Consider the following 26435-nt stretch of genomic DNA (forward strand, 5'->3'; position numbering starts at 1 on the left):
AGTGAGAACTGAGGGGCTTTGGCTCATCGGGCTTAGGCAGAAAGGGCGAGCAGGGGTGAGTTTCTTTTTTTTAAATTTATAATTTACTTTTCTCTGTGTACCTTGGAAGAAAGGGTGAAATATGAGTGTTAAGCCAGTGTGTTGCTCGCAGTGCAGTATGTGGGAGGTCCTGGAGGCACCTGGCCTCCTGGACATCCACATCTGTGATGGGTGTGTCGAGCTGCGGTTCCTGAGGGCCCGTGTTAGGGAGCTAGAACTGCAGCTTGACGATCTTAGGCAGGTGAGGGAGAATGAGGAGGTGATAGACAAGAGCTATCATCAGGTGGTCACACCAGGGCCACAGGAGGAGGCCAAGTGGGTGACAGCCAGGAAGGGTAAAACACAGGTGATTGAGAGCACCCCGGTGGAAGTGCCCCTACATAACAAGTACTCCTGTCTGAGTACTGTTGGGGGGGACAGCCCATCTGGGGGAAGCAGCAGTGGCCGTGTCTCCGGGGTGGAGTCCGGCCCTGTAACTCAGAGGGCTAGGGAAAGGAGGAGGAAGGCGGTATTAATCGGGGACTCGACAGTCAGGGGGACGGACAGGCGATTTTGCGGAGGCAGGCGGGAGTCTCGCATGGTGGTCTGCCTCCCTGGGGCTGGGATCCAGGATGTCGCTGGGCGAGTCCCAGAAATCCTGAGGTGGGAGGGAGAGGAGCCGGAGGTAGCGGTGCATATTGGTACCACTGATGTGGGTAAGGAGGGGGAAGGGAACATGAAAAAAGAGTATAGGGAATTAGGGAGACAGCTGAGGAGGAAAGCAAAGGTAGTAATCTCGGGATTGCTGCCTGTGCCACGGGAAGGTGAGGGCAGGAATGGAGTGAGGTGGAGGATGAATGTGTGGCTGAGGGAATGGTGCAGGGAGCAGGGATTCAGGTTCCTGGACCATTGGGACCTCTTTAGGGGCAGGTGTGACCTGTATACTAAAAACGGGTGGCACTTGAATCCCAGGGGGACCAATATCCTGGCAGGAAGGTTGGCTAAGGCTACTGGGGAGAGTTTAAACTAGATAGGTTGGGGGGAGGGGATCAAAGTGACGTGACTGAGAGTGAGGAAGGTAGCTCGCAAACAGAGAAGGGTTATAGGCAGTGCAAGAGGGCAGGTGGACTGGGAACAGAGAAAGGGAGAGGTCAGACCATAGGATTGAGATGTGTCTACTCTAATGCCAGGAGTATAGTGAATAAACAACTAGCTAAAGGAGGAGAGGGCTTGGGAGATGTTAGTAGCGCTTCAGCAAACCGGGTCCAGATAAAGGCTGGCATAAAGACACTTTGCCTGAATGCACGAAGCATTCGAAACAAAGTAAATGAGTTGATGGCACATATCCATACAAATGAATATGATCTAGTGTCCATCACAGAAACGTGGTTGCAGGGTGACCGGGACTGGGAACTGAATATACAGGGTTATCAGGCATTTAGGAAGGATAGACAGGTAGAAAAAGGAGGTGGGGTAGCTTTGTTAATAAAGGATAATATCAGGACGGTAGTGAGAGACGACATAGGCTCTAAGGAGCAAAACGTGGAATCGTTGTGGGTGGAGATAAGGAATAGTAGGGGGAGAAAGACACTGGTAGGCGTGGTCTATAGGCCCCCAAATAATAACTTAGAGGTGGGGAGGGCTATAAACAAGCAAATAATGGATGCGTGCAAAAGCGGAACGGCAATAATCATGGGGGATTTTAACCTACATATTGATTGGTCGACTCAAATTGGACGTGGAGGGCTTGAGGAAGAGTTCTTGGAATGCTGTCGGGATTGTTTCATTGAACAGTATGTTACAGAACCTACGAGAGAGCGAGCTATCTTGGATCTGGTTCTGTGCAATGAGACAGGTAGGATTAAGGATCTTCTTGTGAAGGATCCTCTTGGGATGAGTGATCATAATATGGTGGAATTTCTGATACAGATGGAGGGTGAGAAAGTAGGGTCCCAAACCAGTGTCCTCTGCTTGAACAGAGGGGAGTACGATAGGATGAGGGTGGAATTGGCTAATGTAGACTGGGCAAGCAGACTGGTAGGTAGGACAGCTGAGGAACAGTGGAGGATTTTTAAGGAGATTTTTTTAAGTACTCAGTAAAAATATATTCCGGTGATAAAGAAGGACTGTAAGAAAAAGGATAACCGGACGTGGATAACGAAGGAAATAAAGGAGAGTATTAAAATAAAATCAGATGCGTACAGAGTGGCCAGAAATAGTGGAGAATTAGTGGATTGGGAAAGCTTTAAAGAAAAACAAAGAACGACTAAGAAAGCGATTAAGAAAGGAAAGATAGATTATGAAACTAAACTAGCTCAAAATATAAAAAATGATAGTAAAAGTTTTTACAAGTATATAAAAAGGAATAGAGTGGCTAGAGTGAATGTTGGACCCTTGGAAGATGAGAGGGAGGATTTAATAGTGGAAAACGAGGAAATGGCTGAGACTTTAAATAAGTTCTTTGTGTCGGTCTTCACGGTGGAAGACGCAAATAGTTTGCCGAATATTAGAGATCGAGAGTTGGTGGGAGGGGAGGTCCTTAATACAATTACTGTTACTAAGGAGGTGGTGCTTGGTAGACTAATAGGACTGAAGGTAGACAAGTCCCCGGGCCCGGATGGAATGCATCCCAGGGTACTGAAAGAAATGGCTGAGGTAATAGCAGATGCGTTAGTAGTAATTTATCAAAATTTGCTGGACTCTGGGGTAGTGCCGGCTGACTGGAAAACAGCTACTGTTACGCCGCTGTTTAAAAAAGGAAGTAGACAAAAGGCGGGTAACTACAGGCCGGTTAGCTTAACGTCCGTAGTTGGGAAGATGCTAGAGTCCATTATTAAAGAGGAAATAACAGAGCAACTGAATAAGAATGGTTCGATCAAGCAGACGCAGCATGGATTCATGAAGGGAAAGTCGTGTTTGACGAATCTACTGGACTTTTATGAAGATGTCACTAGTGCGGTTGACAGAGGGGAACCGGTGGATGTGGTGTTTTTAGATTTCCAGAAGGCGTTCGATAAGGTGCCTCACAAAAGGTTGCTGCAGAAGATTGGGGTACACGGAGTTAGGGGTAAGGTGTTGGCGTGGATTGGGGATTGGCTATCTAACAGGAAGCGGAGAGTTGGGATAAATGGGTGCTTTTCTGGTTGGCAGTTGGTGACCAGTGGCGTGCCGCAGGGATCGGTGCTGGGGCCTCAATTGTTTACCATTTACGTAGATGATCTGGAGGAGGGGACTGAATGTAGGGTATTCAAGTTTGCTGATGACACGAAGGTGAGTGGGAAAGCGAATTGCGTGGAGGACGCGGAAAGTCTGCAGCGAGATTTGGATAGGCTGAGCGAGTGGGCGAGGATCTGGCAGATGGAATATAACGTTAGCAAATGTGAGGTTATCCACTTTGGAAGAAATAATAGTAAATTGGAATATTATTTAAATGGAGAAAAATTACATCGTGCGACTGTGCAGAGGGACCTGGGGGTCCTTGTGCACGAATCGCAAAAACTCAGTCTGCAGGTGCAGCAGGTGATCAAGAAGGCGAATGGAATGTTGGCCTTTATCGCGAGGGGGATAGAATATAAAAGCAGGGAGGTCTTGCTGCAACTGTACAAGGCACTGGTGAGGCCGCAACTGGAGTACTGTGTGCAGTTTTGGTCCCCTTATTTGCGAAAGGATATATTGGTCTTGGAGGGAGTGCAGAGAAGGTTCACCAGGTTGATACCGGAGATGAGGGGTGTGGCTTATGAGGAGAGATTAAACAGATTGGGTCTGTACTCGTTGGAGTTTAGAAGGATGAGGGGTGATCTTATAGAGACATATAAGATAATGAAGGGGCTGGATAGGGTCGAGGTGGAGAGATTCTTTCCACTTAGAAGGGAAACCAGAACTAGAGGGCACAGCCTCAAAATAAGGGGGGGCCGGTTCAGAACAGAGTTGAGGGGGAACTTCTTCTCTCAGAGGGTAGTGAATCTCTGGAATTCTCTGCCCATTGAAGTGGTGGAGGCTTCCTCGTTGAATATGTTTAAATCACGGGTAGATAGTTTTCTGATCGATAAGGGAATTAGGGGATATGGGGAGCAGGCGGGTAAGTGGAACTGATTCGCTTCAGATCAGCCATGATCTTGTTGAATGGCGGGGCAGGCTCGAAGGGCCAGATGGCCTACTCCTGCTCCTATTTCTTATGTTCATATATTTGCTACCAAATAAACCTGTTGGACTTTAACCTGGTGTTGTGAGACTTCTTACTGTGCTTACCCCAGTCCAACGCCGGCATCTCCACATCATTCATGTAAATGCAGAATAAACACAAATTAAACTTTATCACTGTCTCCCTTACACTGAACCCAACTAATAATTTACAATTTGCCACTCCAGGGCCCTGACACTGTTCAGGCGCAACCCATCCAACCTGTACAGGGCCCATCTCCCCCAGAACTGGCCTCAAGAATCTAAAGCTCTCCTCCCTTCCTCCAGTTGTTCCAGCCACACATTCATCTATTATATTCTCCTATTTCTATATTCATTTGCACATGGTACCTGGAGAAATTCGGAGATTATTACTTTGGAGATTTGGTTTGCTAAATTCTGACTGCAGGACCACACTCCTTTCTGACTAAATAGGTTCACGATGTGGACCGTGACCCCTGAACGATCAGTGTCTCGCCTCCTCTTTTTGGGATGCTTTGTGTGTCTTCCACTGCTACTATCTTCATTTCTCATTATTAATTCCCCAATCCTACCTTCGAAGGGACCAATGCTCTCTTTAGTTTCTTTTTCCTGGTTATACACTTGTAGAAGCTTTTACTGTCTGTTTTTATATGTTCAGCTAGTTTTCTCTCATACTCTCATTTCTCCTCATTTCTTTAGTCATCCTTTGTTGGTTTTTAAAACTTTCCCAAGTGTCTGGGCTGCTGTTAATCTTCACATCATTGAACTTCTTTTCTTTCAGTTTGATACCACCTTTAGGGAGGAGGCATAGTGGTATTGTCACTGGACCAGTCATGCAGAGACTGGTCTTTTACACAGAGGGTGGTGGGGGCCTGGAATGCGCTGCCGGGCAAGGTGGTGGAGGCGGACACACTGGGAACGTTTAAGACTTATCTAGACAGCCATATGAACGGAGTGGGAATGGAGGGATACAAAAGAATGGTCTAGTTTGGACCAGGGAGCGGCGCGGGCTTGAAGGGCCGAAGGGCCTGTTCCTGTGCTGTATTGTTCTTTGTTAGACCCAGGTTAATGCTCTGGTGACATGGGTTCAAATCCCACCATGGCAGATGGTGAAATTTAAATTGAATAAAAATCTGGGATTAAAAGTCTAATGATGACCATAAAGCCATTGTCGATTGTGGTAAAAACCCATCTGGTTCACTGATGTCCTTTAGGGAAGGAAATCTGTCGTTCTTACCTGGTTTGGTCCACATGTGACGCCAGAGCCACAGCAATGTGGGTGACTCTTAAATGGCTCCCGAAGGGCAATTTGGGATGGGCAATAAATGCTGGCCCAGACAGTGATCCCCATATTCCATGAAATAATTTTTTGTTCAATCCTTTGTTAGCTACAGACGGTGCATTCTATTGGTTAAGTCTTTTGTCCTCAATAGAATATAGCTTTGTTGAGAGTTAGGAAATATTTCCTTAAATGTCTCTCACTGCATCTCCATTGTCTTACCTTTTAACCTATTTACCCAGTCCACTTTAGACAACTGTCTTCACTGTAGTTGCCTTTATTTAACTTTAAGACACTTTATGGATCACATTTCTCACTCAAACTGAATGTGAAACTCGACCATGTTATGAGTACTTTTGCCTGGCGAGTCGTTTGCTGTAAGATCCTTCATTAATCCTGTCACATTAGACATTGTAAGAGTTTTAATAACACCAGGTTAAAGTCCACCAGGTTTATTTGGTAGCAAATACCATTCACTTTCGGAGCGCTGCTCCTTCGTCAGATGGAGTGGAAATCTGCTCTCAAACACGGCACAGAGACACAAAATCAAGTTACAGAATACTGATTAGAATGCGAATCCCTACAACCAACCAGATCTTAAAGGTACAGACAATGTGGGTGGAGGGAGCATTAAGCACAGGTTAAAGAGATGTGTATCGTCTCCAGACAGGACAGCCTGCAAGTCCAGGAGGCAAGCTGTGGGGGTTACTGATAATGTGACATAAATCCAACATCCCGGTTTAGGCCGTCCTCATGTGTGCAAAACTTGGGTATCACTTTCTGCTCAGCGACTCTGCGCTGTCGTGTGTCGTGAAGGCCACCTTGAAGAACGCTTACCTGAAGATCAGTGGCTGAATGCCCGTGACTGCTGAAGCGCTCCCCCACAGGAAGAGAACAGTCTTGCCTGGTGATTGTCGAGTGGTGTTCATTCATCCGTTGTCGTAGCGTCTGCATGGTTTCCCCAATGTACCATGCCTCGGGACATCCTTTCCTGCAGCGTATCAGGTAGACAATGTTGGCCGAGTTGCAAGAGTAGGTACCGTGTACCTGGTAGATGGTGTTCTCACGTGAGATTATGGCATCCGTGTCGATGATCCGGCACGTCTTGCAGAGGTTGCTGTGGCAGGGTTGTGTGGTGTCGTGGTCACTGTTCTCCTGAATGGATAGGAGAATGTTCAGGAGAACAGTGACCACGACACCACACAACCCTGCCACAGCAACCTCTGCAAGACGTGCCGGATCATCGACACGGATGCCATCATCTCACGTGAGAACACCATCTACCAGGTACACGGTACCTACTCTTGCAACTCGGCCAACATTGTCTACCTGATACGCTGCAGGAAAGGATGTCCCGAGGCATGGTACATTGGGGAAACCATGCAGACGCTACGACAACGGATGAATGAACACCGCTCGACAATCACCAGGCAAGACTGTTCTCTTCCTGTGGGGGAGCACTTCAGCAGTCACGGGCATTCAGCCTTGGATCTTCAGGTAAGCGTTCTCCAAGGTGGCCTTCACGACACACGACAGCGCAGAGTCGCTGAGCAGAAACTGATAGCCAAGTTCCGCACACTAGGACGGCCTAAACCGGGATGTTGGATTTATGTCACATTATCAGTAACCCCCACAGCTTGCCTCCTGGACTTGCAGGCTCTCCTGTCTGGAGACAATACACATCTCTTTAACCTGTGCTTAATGCTCCCTCCACCCATATTGTCTGTATCTTTAAGATCTGGTTGGCTGTAGGGATTTGCATTCTAATCAGTATTCTGTAACTTGATTTTGTGTCTCTGTGCCCTGTTTGAGAGCACATTTCCACTCCATCTGACGAAGGAGCAGCGCTCCGAAAGCTAATGGTATTGGCTACCAAATAAACCTGTTGGACTTTAACCTGGTTTTAGATTAGATTAGAACAGTACAGCACAGAACAGGCCCTTCGGCCCACGATGTTGTGTCGAGCTTTATCTGAAACCAAGATCAAGCTATCCCACTCCCTATCATCCTGGTGTGCTCCATGTGCCTATCCAATAACCGCTTAAATGTTTCTAAAGTGTCTGACTCCACTATCACTGCAGGCAGTCCATTCCACACCCCAACCACTCTCTGCGTAAAGAACCTACCTCTGATATCCGTCCTGTATCTCCCACCACGAACCCTATAGTTATGCCCCCTTGTAATAGCTCCATCCACCCGAGGAAATAGTCTTTGAACGTTCACTCTATCTATCCCCTTCATCATTTTATACACCTCTATTAAGTCTCCCCTCAGCCTCCTCCGCTCCAGAGAGAACAGCCCTAGCTCCCTCAACCTTTCCTCATATGACCTACCCTCCAAACCAGGCAGCATCCTGGTAAATCTCCTCTGCACTCTTTCCAGCACTTCCACATCCTTCTTATAGTGAGGTGACCAGAACTGGTGTTGTTAAAACTCTTACTGTGTTCACCCCAGTCCAACGCCGGCATCTCTACATTAGACATTACCAGGTGCAAAATGGCGTGGTCCCTGGTAGGCTTTAGAATTTATCGTTCGAAGAAACTGTTCCAGATACAAAGAACAAAGAAAATTACAGCACAGGAACAGGCCCTTCGGCCCTCCAAGACTGCAGCGAGCATGCTGCCCGACTCAACTAAAACCCCCTACCCTTCCAGGGACAATATCCCTCTATTCCTATCCTATTCATGTATTTGTCAAGACGCCCCTTTAAAGTCACTACCGTATCCGCTTCCACTACCTCCTCGACAACGAGTTCCAGGCACCCACCACTGTGTAAAAAATCTGCCTCATACATCTCCTTTAAACCTTGCCCCTCGCACCTTAAACCTGTGCCCCCTAGTAATTGACTCTTCCACCCTGGGAAAAAGTTTCTGACTATCCACTCTGTCCATGCCTCTCATAATCTTGTAGACTTCTTTCAGGTCGCCCCTCAACCTCCATCATTCCAGTGAGAACAAACCAAGTTTCTCCAACCTCTCCTCATAGCTAATGCCCTCCATACCAGGCAACATCCTGGTAAATCTTTTCTGTACCCTCTCCAAAGCCTCCACATCCTTCTGGTAGTGTAGCGACCAGAATTGAACACTATATTCCAAGTGCAGCCTAAGGTTCTGTAAAGCTGCAACATGACTTGCCAATTTTTAAACTCAATACCCCGGCCGATGAAGGCAAGCATGCTGTATGTCTTCTTGACTATCTTCTCCACCTGCATTGCCACTTTCAGTGACCTGTGTACCTGTACACCCAGATCCCTCTGCGTATCAATGCTCTTAAGGGTTCTGCCATTTACTGTATATTTCCTATCTGTATTAGACCTTCCAAAATGCATTACCTCACATTTGTCCGGATTAAACTCCATCTGCCATCTCTCCGCCCAAGTCTCTAATTGATCGATATCCTGCTGTATCCTCCGATGGTCCACATCGCTATCCGCAAATCCACCAACCTTTGTGTCGTCCGCAAACTTACTAATCAATCCAGTTACATTTTCCTCCAAATCATTTATATATATATTAAACAGCAAAGGTCCCAGCACTGATCCCTGAGGAATGCCATTTGTCACAGCCCTCCATTCAGAAACGCACCCTTCCACTGCTACCCTCTGTCTTCTTTGACCGAGTCAGTTTTGTATCCACCTTGCCAGCTCACCTCTGATCCCATGCGACTTCACCTTCTGCACCAGTCTGCCATGAGGGACCTTGTCAAAGGCCTTCCTGAAGTCCATGTAGACAACATCCACTGCCCCACCCTCATCAACCATCTTCGTCACTTCCTCGAAAAACTCGATCACGTTTGTGAGACACGACCTCCCCTTCACAAAACCATGTTGTCTCTCACTAATACGTCCACTTATTTCCAAGTGGGAATAAATCCTGTCTCGAAGAATTCTCTCCAATAATTTCCCTACCACTGATATAAGGCTCACCGGCCTGTACTTGATAAACTTATCCTCCAGACCACCATTGCTAATTTGATTTGCTCAATCAATGTGAAGATTAAAGTTACCCACGATTACTGCAGCAGCTATCTTGCAAGCCCCCTTTATTTTTTGACTTACACTCTGTCCTGTGTAGCCTGTGTGTTAAGAGTCTATAAACTACTCCGATCAGAGACTTATTTTACCCCTTTGCTTTTTCTTATCTCCACCCAACTGATTCTACATCATGATCTGAAAAAGATCATTTCTCACTATTGTACTGATCTCATCCTTTATTAACAGAACCACCTCTTTTTCCCACCTTTTCAAAATGTGAAAAATCCTTCAATATTCAGATCACAGCTTTGGCCACATTGCAGCCACCGTTCTGGAATGGATAGCATTTCATACTCATTACTATTTATGCTGAAAATTCATCCATCTTATTATGAATTCTGTGAGCATTTCCGATAAAGAGCCTTTGATTCTGAACATTCACAATCTCTCCCTGTCCCTCGACCCCCTCTGCCGACTCCCGATGCCCTCCGCTGCCCCCCCGACCCCCTTCACCGTACCCTCCGACTCTTTCCATCGTCCCCGACTCATTTTGCCACGTCCCTTGACCCCCTCTGCCGCCCCCCAACCCCCTCACTCCCTTCGCCGCCCCCCATCCTCCCCGACCACCTCCCGACCCTCTCCACCCCTCACCTCCCCGACCCTCTCCACCCCTCACCCCCCCCCCCCCCCCCCACCACCTCTGACCCTCTCCCACCCACCCCCCCGGACCTTTTCCTTGCTTCCCCCCCGACCCTCTGCCTTCACCAATGTCCTGAAGCTTTCATACACACACCTGACATGATAGTGAATCCGCTCGGGAGTTGCACCATGCTGCCTGAGGTGCCTGTACCGGTTGATTTGAAGACGGTGCCGTTGCTATTGGCGATGGCGGTAACGGGAGCAAGGTAGTTGGTGATGGGGAAGTTGTGACCAGTGCTGACCTGGAGATTGGTGGAGGTGTTTGAAGCTGATTGATTCATGCCTGTGGATCCTGGGACGTTGGCCACTGTGAATGTTGTTGGTTTTAAGCTGTCCTGAGGAGGGAATTATAGAAGAATTAAGCAGGACAGAAGCCAGCACTGAAATGAAGGAGCAGAATGCAGCAGAACAGCAGCATGGAGCAGTCTCAGGACAATACCAGTCCCAATACCCAGGGGCCTCGGCTAGTTGGCATCTGGGACCTCCCTCCCCTGATCTGCCTTGGGGTCCACAATCCTGGCCTGCTGCAAGGGTTCCCGGGCACCCCTCCTCCATGCTACATGTCTAGGTGATAGAAGTGGGTTAGGACAGGACTCAGCAGCGAGATATTCCCCCCCCCCCCCCCCCCCGCACCAGCAGCAACGCTCAGAATCACAGAAACATTACAGCACAGAAGGACATTCAGCCCGTTGTGTCTGTGCTGGCTCACCATGGGAGCAATTCACCGAATGCCACCCACCCATCATCATCTCTCTGTAACCCTGCACTTTCCCCATTTCAGATAATAATCCAATTCCCTCTTGAATATCTCGCCTGAACGTGCCTCCAGCACACATTGACATTCAGACAGAGATAAGGTGGGAATGTTCAGATTAACGGTTCATTCAGGACTGAGTTCTCGGTGACAGTTGGCTCCACGCAGGTACGGTGCTAACTAATGCAGGGGTACAGGGAAAAGACAGGGGAATGATGTTTGTTTGTAGAGCCAGTGCAGACACGATGGGCCAAATGGCCTCTGCCTGCACTGTCACAATTCTCTGATTCTATGTGTGTAGTCTGAACTCAAAATGCAGTGAGGTCATTTATGGGCTCAGCATTCTTACTAAATCTGCATTTTTTATTAAATTCTGATTATTTCAACAGAAGCTCATTCAACCATGTAAACCTGTCCTGCCATTCAACTGGCTGTCATTTAATCTACATCTGAACTCTATCTAGTCTCCACACTTCCACAAGCTTTAATACTCTGACCTAAGCACATATGTTAATATTTAGAAGATAGAATATGTGCCATTCGGCCCATCAAGTTTACACTGACTCTCTGAAAGAGCACCGTACCCAAACCCACCCCCATGCCCTATCCCCGTAACCCCGTGCATTTACCATGGCTAATCCCCATAACCTACACTTCTTGGGACACTGAGGGGCAATTTAGCATAGCCAATCAATCTAATCCGCACAACTTTGGACTGTGGGAGGAAACTGGAGCACCCGAAGGAAACCCACTCAGACACAGGGAGAATGTGCAAACTCCACACAGAGTCACCCAAGGCCGGAATTGAACCGGGGTCCCTGGCGCTGTGAGGCAGTGAACACTAACCACTGTGCTGCCCATTAATATCAGACAGAAAATGTAATAAATCAATCTCAGTTTTTGAATGACTCCCAGTCGAGGAAGAGTTCCAGTTTTCCACTATCCTGCATCCTGATGTCACCTCGAGGTTGAAAGATCTGTCCCTTGTTCTGAACGGTATGATATTAATTTAAATTCTTTCTTTCTGACTTCTTCTAAAACTGACCGCGTTTCCCTTGCTCAGTCTTCTCCTCAGTAACGGTGGATGAAGATGGGAAGGCAGAGTCAACTCCCTGGTGACAGAAACCCCCATCCAGGCAACTGAAAACAGATGGAGCTCTGGAGGAATACAGAGAGAGTAGGAAAGAACTCAAACGGGGAGTTAGAAGGGCAAAAAGAGGTCACGAAATGTTCTTGGCAGATAGGATTAAGGAGAATCCCAAGGCATTTTATTCATATATTAGGAACAAAAGAGTTGTCAGGGAAAAAGTCAGACCGCTCAGGGACAAAGATGGGGAATTATGCTTAGAACCCAAGGGAATAGGGGAGATCCTAAATGAATACTTTGCATCAGTATTCACAAAGGAGAGGGACTTGTTGACTGGGAGTGTCTCAGAGAGAGGTGTTGACCCGTTAGAGAGAATCTCCATTACAAGGGAGGAAGTGTTAGGTTTTTTAGGTAACATTAAAACTGACAAATCCCCAGGGCCTGATGGCATCTATTCTAGACTGCTCAGGGAGACAAGAGATGTAATTGCTGGGCCTCTGACGGAAATCTTTGTCTCTTCATTGGACACAGGTGAGGTCCCTGAGGATTGGAGGATAGCGAATGTGGTCCCGTTATTTAAGAAGGGTAGCAGGGTAACCCGGGTAATTATAGGTCAGTGAGCTTGACATCCGTGGCAGGGAAGTTGTTGGAGAGGATTCTTAGAGACAGGATGTATGTGCATTTAGAATGGAACAATCTCATTAGTGACAGACAGCATGGTTTTGTAAGAGGGAAGTCGTGCCTTACAAATTTGGTGGAGTTTTTTGAGGAAGTGACAAAAACGGTTGACAAAGGAAGGGCTGTGGATGTCGTCAATATGGATTTCAGTGAGGCGTTTGACAAAGTTCTTCATGGCAGGTTGGTTAAGAAGGTTAAGGCTCATGGGATACAAGGAGAGGTGGCTGGATGGGTAGAAAATTGGCTTGGCCACAGGAGACAGAGGGTAGCAGTCGAAGGGTCTTTTTCTGGCTGGGGGTCTGTGACCAGTGGTGTTCCGCAGGGCTCTGTACTGGGACCTCTGCTATTTGTGATATATATAAATGATTTGGAAGAAGGTGTAACTGGTGTTATCAGCAAGTTTGCGGATGACACAAAGATGGCTGGACTTGCAGATAGCGATGAACATTGTCGGACAATACAGCAGGATATAGATAGGCTGGAAAATTGGGCGGAGAAATGGCAGATGGAATTTAATTCAGATAAATGCGAAGTGATGCATTTTGGAAGAACTAATGTGGGGGGAGTTATACAATAAATGGCAGAGCTATCAAGAGTATAGAAACACAGAGGGACCTAGGTGTGCAAGTCCACAAATCCTTGAAGGTGGCAGCACAGGTGGAGAAGGTGGTGAAGAAGGCATATGGTATGCTTGCCTTGAGAGGACGGGGTATAGAGTATAAAAGCTGGAGTCTGATGTTGCAGTTGTATAGTACGCTGGTTAGGCCACATTTGGAGTACTGCGTCCAGTTCTGGTCGCCGCACTACCAGAAGGATGTGGAGGCTTTAGAGAGAGTGCAGAGAAGGTTTACCAGGATGTTGTCTGGTATGAAGGGTCTTAGCTATGAGGAGAGATTGGGTAAACTGGGCTTGTTCTCCCTGGAAAGACGGAGAATGAGGGGAGATCTAATAGAGGTGTACAAAATTATGAAGGGTATAGAAAGGGTGAACAGTGGGAAGCTTTTTCCCAGGTCGGAGGTGACGATCACGAGGGGTCACGGGCTCAAGGTGAGAGGGGCGAAGTATAACTCAGAGATCAGAGGGACGTTTTTTACACAGAGGGTGGTGGGGGCCTGGAATGCGCTGCCAAGTAGGGTGGTGGAGGCAGACACGCTGGCGTCGTTTAAGACTTACCTGGATAGTCACATGAGCAGTCTGGGAATGGAGGGGTACAAACGAATGGTCTAGTTGGACTAATGAGCGGCACAGGCTTGGAGGGCCGAAGGGCCTGTTTCCTGTGCTGTACTGTTCTTTGTGCTTTGTTCTTTATCTCCTGACCCAAGGTTATTCAGAGTTCAATTGATGCAATGACAAAGGAACAGAATTAGTCTTTAAACATTGCAACAATATCCAAGACTTGGGCTGATAAGTGACATAACATTCGTGCCACACAAGCTCGAACAAGAGAGAAGCGAATCATTTCCCCATATTACTCAATGGCATTACCATCGCTGAATCCCACACCATCAACATAGAACCATAGAACATTACAGCACAGAAACAGGCCTTTTGGCCCTTCTTGGCTGTGCCAAAACATTTTTCTGCCTAGTCCCACTGACCTGCACCTGGACCATATCCCTCCACACCCCTCTCATCCATGTACCTGTCCAAGTTTTTCTTAAATGTTAAAAGTGGGCCCGCATTCACCACCTCACCTGGCAGCTCATTCCACACTCCCACCACTCTCTGTGTGAAGAAGCCCCCCCCTAATATTTCCTTTAAACTTTTCCCCCCTCACCCTTAACCCGTGTCCTCTAGTTTTTTTCTCCCCTAGCCTCAGTGGAAAAAGCCTGCTTGCATTCACTCTATCTGTACCCATCATAATTTTATACACCTATCTCAAATCTCCCCTCATTCTTCTACGCTCCAGGGAATAAAGTCCTAACCTATTCAACCTTTCTCTCTAACTCCGTTTCTCAAGTCCCGGCAGCATCCTTGTACACCTTCTCTTTCAACCGTATTAATATCCTTCCTGTAATTAGGTGACCAAAACTGCACACAATACTCTAAATTCGGCCTCACCAATGTCTTATACAACCTCACCATAACATTCCAACTCTTATACTCAATACTTTGATTTATAAAGGCCAATGTACCAAAAGCATTCTTTACGACCCTATCTACCTGTGACGCCACTTTTAGGGAATTATGTATCTGTATTCCCAGATCCCTCTGCTCTCCTGCACTCTTCAGAGTCCTACCATTTACCTTGTATGTTCTACCTTGGTTTGTCCTTCCAAAGTGCAATACCTCACACTTGTCTGCATTAAACTCCATCTGCCATTTTTCAGCCCATTTTCCGAGCTGGTCCAAATCCCTCTGCAAGTTTTGAAAACCTTCCTCACTGTCCACTGCACCTCCAATCTTTGCATCATTGGCAAATTTGCTGATCCAATTTACCACATTATCATCCAGATCATTGATATAGATGACAAACAAGATTGATACCTCAAGACAGCAAGCACCTCCTCCCCTTTAATCTGTATAGGTTCCATGACCTCCCTACTTGTTTGCCTTATTTCCATAGACTCCATGCCAGTTTCCTTAGTAAATACGGATGCAAAAAACCCATTTAATATCTCCCCCATTTCTTTTGGTCCCATACATAGCCGACCACTCTGATCTTCAAGAGGACCAATTTTATCCCTTACTATCCTTTTGCTCTTAATACACCTGTAGAAGCTCTTAGGATTATCCTTCACCTTCTCTGCCAAAGCAACCTCATGTCTTCATTTAGCCTTCCTGATTTCTTTCTTAAGTAGTTTCTTGCACTTTTTATACTCCTCAAGCATCTTATTTCCTCCCTGTTGCCTATACATGTCATACATCTCTCTCTCCTTCTTTATCAGAATTCCAATATCCCTCGAGAACCAAGGTTCCTTATTCTTATTCACTTTGCCTTTAATCCTGACAGGAACATACAAACTCTGCACTCTCAAAATTTCTCTTTTGAAGGCCTCCCACTTACCATTCACATCCTTGCCAGAGAACAGCCTGTCCCAATCCACGCTTTTTAGATCCTTTCTCATTTCTTCAAATTTGGCCTTTTTCCACTTTAGAACCTCAACCCGAGGACCAGATCTATCTTTATCCATGATCAAGTTGAAACTAATGGCGTTATGATCACTGGAACCAAAGTGTTCCCCTACACACACTTCCGTCACTTGTCCTAACTCGTTTCCTAATAGGAGATCTAGTATTGCATCCTGTCTAGTTGGTACCTCTATATATTGATTTTAAAAATTTTCCTGAACACATTTTACAAACTCTAACCCGTCTAGAACTGTAACAGTATGGGAGTCCCAATCTTTCTGTGGAAAATTAAAATCCCCTACTATCACAACTTTATGTTTCCTGCAGTTGTCTGCTATCTCTCTGCAGATTTGCTCCTCCAATTCTCGCTGACTATTGGGTGGTCTATAATACAACCCCATTAATGTGGTCATACCTTTCCGGTTTCTCAGCTCCACCCATATGGCCTTGGTAGACAAGCCCTCTAATCTGTCCTGCCTGAGCACTGCTGTAACATTTTCCCTGACTAGCAACACCACCCCCCCACCCTTCATCCCTCTGCCTCTATCAGGTCTGAAACATCGGAACCCTGGAACATTGAGCTGCCAGTCCTGCCCCTCCTGTCGCCAAGTTTCACTAATGGCTATAATGTCATAATTCCACGTGTCAATCCACGCCCTCAGCTCATCTGCCTTCCCCACAATACTCCTGGCATTGAAATAGACACACCTCAGAAGATTATTACCACCACACACAACCCTTCTATTTGTGATTTTGCATGAACTATTAACATCATTTATTTTCACCCCCACTCCACTATCTGCTCTGGCACTCTGGTTCCCATCGCCCTGCAAATCTAGTTTAAACGCTCCCCAATAACACTAGCAAATCTCCCTGCAAGTATATTGGTCCCCTTGTAGTTCAGGTGTAACCCGTCTCTCTTGTACAGGTCCCACCTCCCCCAGAAGAGGTCCCAATGATCTAGAAATCTGAAACCCTGCCCCCTGCACCAGTTCCTCAGCCACGTGTTCATCCTCCCGAGCATCCTACTCTTACCCTCACTGGCACGTGGCACAGGTAGCAATCCTGAGATTACTAACCTTGGGGTCCTGCTTTTTAATTTCCTACCAAGCTCTCTATGCTCACTCTTCAGGACCTCCTCACTCTTCCTTCCTACGTCATTGGTACCGACTAATGGGACTGAAGGTGGACAAGTCCCCGGGTCCGGATGGAATGCATCCAGGGTATTGAAAGAAATGTCAGAGGTAATAGTGGATGCGTTAGTGATTATTTATCAAAACTCGTTGCATTCTGGGGTAGTGCCGGTGGATTGGAAAACGGCTAATGTTACGCCGCTGTTTAAAAAAGGAAGGAGACAAAAGGCGGGTAACTATAGGCCGGTCAGCTTAACGTCTGTAGTAGGGAAAATGCTGGAATCCATTATTATTAAAGAGGAGATCGCAGGGCATCTGGATAGAAATGGATTCATGAGGGGAAAGTCGTGCTTGACGAACATGTTGGATTTTTATGAAGATGTGACTAGGGCGGTTGATGGAGGAGAACCGGTGGATGCGGTGTTTTTGGATTTCCAAAAGGCGTTTGATAAGGTGCCCCATAAAAGGCTGCTGAAGAAGATTAGGGCACACGGAGTTGGGGGTAGTGTGTTAAAGTGGATTGGGGACTGGCTATCCGACAGGAAGCAAAGAGTCGGAATAAATGGGTGTTTTTCCGGTTGGAGGAAGGTAACTAGTGGCGTGCCGCAGGGATCGGTACTCGGGCCGCAACTATTTACCATTTATATAGATGATCTGGAGGAGGGGACGGAGTGTAGGGTAACGAAGTTTGCAGGCGACACAAAGATAAGTGGAAAAGTGAATCGTGTGGAGGACGGAGAAGATCTGCAGAGAGATTTGGACAGGCTGAGTGAGTGGGCGAGGATATGGCAAATGGAGTATAACGTTGAGAAATGCGAGGTTATACACTTTGGAGGAAATAATAACAAATGGGATTACTATCTCACTGGAAACAAATTAAAACATGCTACCGTGCAAAGGGACCTGGGGGTCCTTGTGCATGAGACGCAAAAGCCCAGTCTGCAGGTACAACAGGTGATCAAGAAGGCAAATGGGATGTTGGCCTATATCGCGAGGGGGATAGGATATAAAAGCAGGGATGTCTTGATGCACCTGTACAGGGCATTGGTGAGGCCGCAGCTGGAATACTGTGTGCAGTATTGGTCCCCTCATATGAGGAAGGATATATTGGCATTGGAGGGAGTGCAGAGAAGGTTCACCAGGTTGATACCGGAGATGAGGGGTTTGGATTATGAGGAGAGGCTGAGGAGATTGGGTTTGTACTCGTTGGAGTTTAGAAGGATGAGGGGGGATCTTATGGAGACTTATAAGATAATGCGGGGGCTGGATAGGGTGGAGGCGGAGAGATTCTTTCCACTTAGTAAGGAAGTTAAAACTAGAGGACACAGCCTCAAAATAAAGGGGGGTCGGTTTAAGACAGAGTTGAGGAGGAACCTCTTCTCCCAGAGGGTGGTGAATCTCTGGAATTCTCTGCCCACTGAGGTGGTGGAGGCTACCTCGCTGAATATGTTTAAAGCGCGGATGGATGGATTCCTGATCGGTAAGGGAATTAAGGGTTATGGGGATCAGGCGGGTAAGTGGTACTGATCCACGTCAGATCAGCCATGATCTTATTGAATGGCGGGGCAGGCTCGAGGGGCTAGATGGCCTACTCCTGCTCCTATTTCTTATGTTCTTATGACATCTGGCTGATCACCCGCCCATTTCAGAATGCTGTGCACGCGATCAGAGACATCCCTGACCCTGGCACCCGGGGGGCAACAAACCATCCGGGAGTCTCTGTCACGACCACAGAACCTCCTGTCTGTACCTCTGACTATCGAGTCCCTTATCACTACCGCTCTCCTCTTCTTCCACCCTCCCTTCTGCGCTGCAGAACCAGACTCAGTGCCAGGGATCCGGCTGCTGCAGCTTGCCCCAAGTAAGGCATCCCCCACAACAGTACCCACAACAACATCCTGGAGGTTATCCATTGACCAGAAACTGAACTGGACGAGCCATTTAAATGCTGTGAGTACAACAGCAAGTCAGAGGCTGGGAATTCTGCAGTGAGTGACTCACACCCTGACTCCCCTACATCTGTCCACCATCTACAAGGCACTAGTCAGGAGTGTATGGGAATACAAAGAGCAACAAAGAAAATTACAGCACAGGAACAGGCCCTTCGGCCCTCCAAGCCTGCATCGACAATGCTGCCCGACCCTACCCTTCCGGGGACCATATCCCTCCATTCCCATCCTATTCATCTATTTGTCAAGGCGCCCCTTAAAAGTCACTATCGTATCCACTTCCACTACCTCCCCCGGCAGCGAGTTCCAGGCAGCCACCACCCTCTGTGTAAAAAACTTGCCTCGTACATCTCCTTTAAACCTTGTCCCTCGCACCTTAAACTTGTGCCCCCTAGTAATTGGCTTCCACCCTGGGAAAAAGCTTCTGACTATCCACTTTGTCCATGCCTCCCATAATCTTGTAGACTTCTATCAGGTCGCCCCTCAACCTCCGTCCGGATTAAACTCCATCTGCCATCCCTCCGCCCAAGCCTCCAACCTATCTGTATGCTCCACTTGCCTGGATGAGTACAGCTCAACAACACTCGAGAAGCCTGACACGTTGTGCGTGTGCATCTCTGCCTGCACGCGCACCGCGCGTGCGCGTCTCTGCCTGTACGTGCATTGCGCGTGTGCGTCTCTGCCTGTACACATGTTGTGCACGTGCACCTCTCTGCCTGTACCGTGCTGTGCACACGTCTCTCTGCTTGTACCTATGCTGTGCGCGCGTGCGTCTCTCTGCCTGTACCCGTGCTGTACGCGTCTCTGCCAGTATGTGTGCTGTCCGCATGTGCATCTCTCTGCCTGTACGCGTGCTGTGTGTGCACGCCTCACTGCCTGTGTTTTGTGTGGGCATGCTTCTCTCTGCTTGTGTGCACATTGTGTGTGCATGTTGTGCGCGTACATGCCTCTCTGCCTGTGTGCGTGTTGGCATCTCTGCCTCTTTGCTTGTTGTGTGTGCAGGCATCTCTCTGCCTATTTGTAAGTTGTGCGCGCACATCTCTACCTCTGGCATCTCATGTGCGCGCGTGCATCTCTCTGCCTGTGTACGTGGTGTGCACACACGCGTCTCTCTGCCTGTGCATGTGGTGTGCGCGCGTGCATCTCTCTGCCTGTGTACGTGGTGTGCACGCGCACGTGTCTCTGCCTGTGCATGTGGTGTGCGCCTCTCTGCCTGTGCATGTTGTATGTCTGCCTGTGTGCATGTGTGCGCGTCTCTCTGCCTCTGTGGATTTTGTGCGCGCACATACTGCATGTCTCTGTGTGCATGTTGTGTCTGTCTCTCTCTCTGTGTGCATCTCTTTGCCTGTGTTGTGTGCGCGCGCATCTCTCCGTGTGCATGCTGCATGTGCGCGCATCTCTCCGCGTGCATGCTGCGTGTGCATGCATCTCTCCGTGTGCATGTTGCATGTGCGCATCTCTCCGTGTGCATGCTGCATGTGCGCGCATCTCTCCGTGTGCATGCTGCGTGTGCGCGCATCTCTCCGTGTGCATGCTGCGTGTGCATGCATCTCTCAGTGTGCATGTTGCATGTGCGCATCTCTCCGTGTGCATGCTGCATGTGCGCGCATCTCTCCGTGTGCATGCTGCGTGTGCATGCATCTCTCCGTGTGCATGTTGCATGTGCGCATCTCTCCGTGTGCATGCTGCGTGTGCGCGCATCTCTCCGTGTGATATATATATAAATGATTTGGAAGAAGGTGTAACTGGTGTTATCAGCACGTTTACGGATGACACGAAGATGGCTGGACTTGCGGATAGCGATGAACATTGTCGGGCAATACAGCAGGATATAGATAGGCTGGAAAATTGGGCAGAGAAATGGCAGATGGAATTTAATCCAGATGAATGCGAAGTGATGTATTTTGGAAGAAATAATGTAGGGAGGAGTTATACAATGAATGGCAGAGCCATCAGGAGTATAGAAACACAGAGGGACCTAGGTGTGCAAGTCCACAAATCCTTGAAGGTGGCAGCACAGGTGGAGAAGGTGGTGAAGAAGGCATATGGTATGCTTGCCTTTATAGGATAAGGTATAGAGTATAAAAACTGGAGTCTGATGATGCAGCGGTACAGAACGCTGGTTAGGCCACATTTGGAGTACTGCGTCCAGTTCTGGTCGCCGCACTACCAGAAGGACATGGAGGCATTGGAGAGAGTGCAGAGAAGGTTTACCAGGATGTTGCCTGGTATGGAGGGTCTTAGCTATGAGGAGAGATTAGGTAAACTGGGGTTGTTCTCCCTGGAAAGACGGAGAATGAGGGGAGATCTAATAGAGGTGTACAAAATTATGAAGGGGATAGATAGGGTGAACAGTGGGAAGCCTTTTCCCAGATCAGAAGTGACGATCACGAGGGGTCACGGGCTCAAGGTGAGAGGGGCGAGGTATAACTCAGATACTAGAGGGATGTTTTTTTACACAGAGGGTGGTGGGGGCCTGGAATGCGCTGCCAAGTAGGGTGGTGGAGGCAGACACGCTGACATCGTTTAAGACTTACCTGGATAGTCACATGAGCAGTCTGGGAATGGAGGGAGACAAACGGTTGGTCTAGTTGGAGCAAGGAGCGGCACAGGCTTGGAGGGCCGAAGGGCCTGTTTCCTGTGCTGTACTGTTCTTTGTTCTTTGAAACACTACTGTGGTAAATGTACTATGTACATTAATGTAATGAGTCTTGAAATGTGTTATCTGAAGCCTGGTATGTGCTCAGGCTGCTTGACACTGCCAGTGTGTTTGACTAGCAAGTTGTATTCTGGAGTTTGTGCACAAACTCTTGCACAAGTTAGGGGCCTCCCTTAATGTAGCTGGAGCTTATAAGCCTAGTCTGGGTGCTGAACACCATTTTCGGGAGTGAAGGCCTAGCTTCAAAACATGAACCCAAGATAGAGAGAGACTAGAGAGGCTGGGATTGTTCTCCTTGGAGCAGAGAAGGTTAAGAGGGGTTTAACACAAAGATGCTCAAATTTAAGAGGGGTTTAAATCCGGAGAAATTGCTTTCATTGGTGGGAGGGTTGGGTAACGGGGAACACAGCTTGCAGATAATTGGCAAAAGAACCTGAGGGAAGGTGAGGAGACATTTATTATATGCATCTAGCTATTGAGATCTGGAAAGCTGTACAAAACTCTGGTGCGGCCGCTCTTGGAGTATTGCGTACAGTTCTGGTCACTGCATTATAGGAAGGATGTGGAAGCATTGGAAAGGCTGCAGAGGAGATGTTGCCTGGTATGGTGGGAAGGTCTTATGAGGAATGGCTGAGGGACTTGAGGTTGTTTTCGTTAGAGAGAAGAAGGTTAAGAGGTGACTTAATAGAGGCATACAAGATGATCAGAGGATTAGATAGGGTGGATAGTGAGAGCCTTTTTCCTCGGATGGTGATGGCTAGCACGAGGGGACATAGCTTTAAATTGAGGGGTGATAGATATAGGACAGATGTCAGAGGTAGGTTCTTCACTCAGAGTAGTAAGGGTGTGGAATGCCCTGCCGGCAGCAGTAGTGGACTCGCCAACATTAAGGGCATTTAAATGGTTATTGGATAAACATATGGATGATATTGGAATAGTGTAGATTCGAGGAGCTTTAGATTGGTACCACTGGTCGGCGCAACATCGAGGGCCGAAGGGCCTGTACTGCGCTGTAATGTTCTATGCATGTGCGCGCATCTCTCCGTGTGCATGCTGCGTGTGCATGCTGGGTGTGCGTGCATCTGTGTGCATGCTGGGTGTGCGTGCATCTCTCCGCGTGCATGCTACGTGTGCGTGCATCTCTCCGTGTGCATGCTACGTGTGCGTGCATCTCTCCGTGTGCATGCTACGTGTGCGTGCATCTCTCCGTGTGCATGCTACGTGTGCGTGCATCTCTCCGTGTGCATGCTACGTGTGCGCGCATCTCTCCGTGTGCATGCTACGTGTGCGTGCATCTCTCCGTGTGCATGCTACGTGTGCGTGCATCTCTCCGTGTGCATGCTACGTGTGCGTGCATCTCTCCGTGTGCATGCTACATGTGCATGCTACGTGTGCATGTATCTCTACTTGTGTGGAATGTTGTGTGCGCGCGCGTCTCTCTGCCTGTGTGCATGTTGTGGTTGTGTGTGCATTTGCGCGTCTCTCTGCCTGTGTGCATGTTGTGGTTGTGTGTGCATTTGCGCGTCTCTCTGCCTGTGTGCATGTTGTGGTTGTGTGTGCATTTGCGCGTCTCTCGGCCTGTGTGCTGTGTGCATTTGCGCGTCTCTCTGCCTGTTTGCAGGTTGTATGTGGGTGTTCGTGCGTGCGCGCCCTTATGACTGTGTGCATGTGTGTCTCTGCCTGTGTGCGTATAGCATGCGTGTCCCTGCTTGAGCGCATATGTTGCTCTACCCATTATCTACACATGCCAACACTCACATTTGATTCTGACAGATGTCAATTGTGATCACAGGAGTGGCCCTCCCCCAGGGTCCGGGCCCCACCCCAACCCCACACCCTCGCTACTTTATTATGCTCCTTTCTATAGAAATGCAGGTGGAGTTGCCGGCCAAGGTGAGAATCCCGCAACCGGGTATTTGGAGGAATGAGCTGGTCCATCACCCCTGCCTCTCCCCCACTGCCACCCTCCTCCCAGAAACAAAACAATCATTTCAACAGCCCACGTGAGAGCATTTCACACGCCTACATCAGAGAGTTTATTTAACATTCTTGGCCATGAACTTGACAATGCCCCTCTTGTTCCTCTCAGTTTACATTCATCTCCTGGTTGCTGTTTAATTGGAATCTCCCTGTTCAGACCTTGAATTACTGTTCCAGCTGCACCTCATGGCTGACTGTTAAAAATTATAAATAAAAACATCATTTTAAACAAAGAAAAAGGAAGGACTTTACAATCAATGCATGACAAACTGTTCCACTCCCAAGACCCCTACATTGGGACCCACCTCCCGAGGCTTACATCCACAATGTCCTCAGATAACCTCCTGAGGACTGGGACCCTGTCACTGGTTAATCCGTAGTACATCAACCTACTGCCCGCCATCACAAGAGCCAGAACACCGCCTTGCAAGAGGTGCTGGGTGTCGTATGTGCAGACTGTAAATTTATCACAGGGATTTGGTACAGTCTGAATGTGAACTGTTAATTTATTAGAGATTAGTTACCATCCCAGTGCAGGCTGTAAATTTATCACAGGGATTTGGTACTGGCTCACCTGAAGAAGGGGCTTTGGGCTCCGAAAGCTTGTGTGGCTTTTGCTACCAAATAAACCTGTTGGACTTTAACCTGGTGTTGTTAAACTTCTTACTGTGTTTACCCCAGTCCAACGCCAACATTTGGTACTGGACCAGTGCTGTCTGTAAATGTATTACAGGGATGTGTTACAGTCTGAATGTGAACTGTAAATTTATTAGAGATTAGTTACCAGCCCAGTGCAGGCTGTAAATTTATGACAGATATTTGCGACTGTCCCAGTGTGGGCTGTAACTGTATTACAGGGATTTGTTACTGTATGATTGAGGGTTGTAAATATATTACAGGGATTTGGTACTGGACCAGTGCTATCTGCAAATTTATTGGAGATTTATTACCATCCCAGTGCGGACTGTAAATTTATTAGAGATTTGTTACTGTTGCTGTGCAGGATGGGTAGCGGGAAGGGGAAGAGATGGACAAAGCGGGGGGAAGAGAGGCCGAGGAAGGGGAGGGGGCGCGCGGGGGAGAGAGGCCGAGGAGGGGTGGCGGGGGGAGAGAGGCCGGGGGGGGGGGGGGGGGGGGGGGGCGGCGGTGTCTGGGGGGTGGGGGGGGGGGGAATGTCGTTGGGGGGGGGTGTCGGGGTCAAAGGGGAAGGGGGGGTCAAAGGGGGAGTCAAAGGGGGCGGCCGGGGGGGGAAGGGGGCGGCCGGGGGGGGGGGAAGGGGGCGGCCGGGGGGGGGGAAGGGGGAGGCCGGGGGGGGGAAGGGGGAGGCCGGGGGGGGAAGGGGGAGGCCGGGGGGGGGAAGGGGGAGGCCGGGGGGGGGAAGGGGGAGGCCGGGGGGGGGAAGGGGGAGGCCGTGGGGGGGAAGGGGGAGGCCGGGGGGGGGAAGGGGGAGGCCGGGGGGGGGAAGGGGGAGGCCGGGGGGGGGAAGGGGGAGGCCGGGGGGGGGAAGGGGGAGGCGGGGGGGGAAGGGGGAGGCCGGGGGGGGAAGGGGGAGGCCGGGGGGGGGAAGGGGGAGGCCGGGGGGGGGAAGGGGGAGGCCGGGGGGGGGGGGGGGGGGGGGGGGAGGGGGAGGCCGGGGGGGGGGGGAAGGGGGAGGCCGGGGGGGGGGAGGGGGAGGCCGGGGGGGGGGGGGGGGGAGGGGGAGGGGGAGGCCGGGGGGGGGGGGGGGGGGGGAGGGGGAGGCCGGGGGGGGGGGAAGGGGGAGGCCGGGGGGGGGGGGAAGGGGGAGGCAGGGGGAGGCCGGGGGGGGGGGGGGGGGGGGGGGGGGGGAGGGGGAGGCCGGGGGGGGGGGGGGGGGGGAGGCCGGGGGGGGGGGGGGGAGAGGGGGAGGCCGGGGGGGGGGGAAGGGGGAGGCCGGGGGGGGGGGGGGAAGGGGGAGGCCGGGGGGGGGGGAGGGGGAGGCCGGGGAAGGGGGAGGCGGGGGGGGGAAGGGGGAGGCCGGGGGGGGGGAAGGGGGAGGCCGGGGGGGGGAAGGGGGAGGCCGGGGGGGGGAAGGGGGAGGCCGGGGGGGGGAAGGGGGAGGCCGGGGGGGGAAGGGGGAGGCCGGGGGGGGGGGGGGGGAAGGGGGAGGCCGGGGGGGGGGGGGGAAGGGGGAGGCCGGGGGGGGGGGGGGGGGAGGGGGAGGCCGGGGGGGGGGGGGGGGGGGAAAGCCGGGGGGGGGGAAGGGGGAGGCCGGGGGAGGGAAGGGGGAGGCCGGGGGGGGAAGGGGGAGGCCGGGGGGGGGAAGGGGGAGGCCGGGGGGGAAGGGGGTGGCCGGGGGGGGGGGGGGGGGGGGGGGGGAGGCCGGGGGGGGGGGGGGAGGCCGGGGGGGGGGGAGGCCGGGGGGGGGGGGGGGGGGGGGGGGGGCCGGGGGGGGGGGGAGGGGGAGGCCGGGGGGGGAAGGGGGCGGCCGGGGGGGGGGGGGGGGGGAGGGGGTGGAGGGTGAGGAACAAAGAACAGTTCAGCACAGGAACAGGCTCCTTGGCCCACCAAATCTGTGTCAACGCAGATGCTTCTCCAATCTAATATTTTCTTGCCTTTCCGTGGTCCATATCCCTCTATTCCCTGCCTATTCTCTATCTATCCAGGTGCCTCTTGATGTTGTTATAGAATCTGCTTCCACCACCTCCTCCGGCAGTGCGTTCCAGGCACTCACCACCCTGTATGTGGAAAACTTGCCGCTTAAATCTCTTTTAAACTGCCCCCCCCCCTCGCTTCCAACCCATGCACCCAGGTAATTGCCCCTTCAACCTCCATCAGGTCCCCCCTCATCCTCCGATGCTTCAATGAAAACAATCCAACTTTGTTCAACCTTTCTTCACAGTCCATATTCTCCAAACCAGGCAACATCCTGGTAAATCTCTCCTGCACCCTTTCCAATGCATCAACGTCGTTCCGGGAGTGTGGCGACCAGAATTATACACAATACTCCAAATGCACCCTAATCAAAGTCCTAT

At 50.0% G+C, this 26435-nt stretch overlaps 1 protein-coding gene across 4 annotated transcripts in view; it reads right to left on the reverse strand.

Annotated features, from left to right (window-relative positions):
* LOC144493358 (serum response factor-like) overlaps positions 1–26435 on the reverse strand; it is a 240806-nt gene that overhangs the window by 138797 nt on the left and 75574 nt on the right. For all 4 annotated transcript variants that reach the window (XM_078212165.1, XM_078212162.1, XM_078212163.1 and 1 more), the window contains exon 3: positions 10225–10465. In XM_078212165.1, the coding sequence (XP_078068291.1) occupies positions 10225–10465 (241 nt within the window). The remainder of the gene's footprint in view (positions 1–10224; positions 10466–26435) is intronic.

This window comes from Mustelus asterias, chromosome 5 (assembly GCF_964213995.1).
Source record: "Mustelus asterias chromosome 5, sMusAst1.hap1.1, whole genome shotgun sequence".
In the NCBI taxonomy this organism is placed as follows: domain Eukaryota; kingdom Metazoa; phylum Chordata; class Chondrichthyes; order Carcharhiniformes; family Triakidae; genus Mustelus; species Mustelus asterias.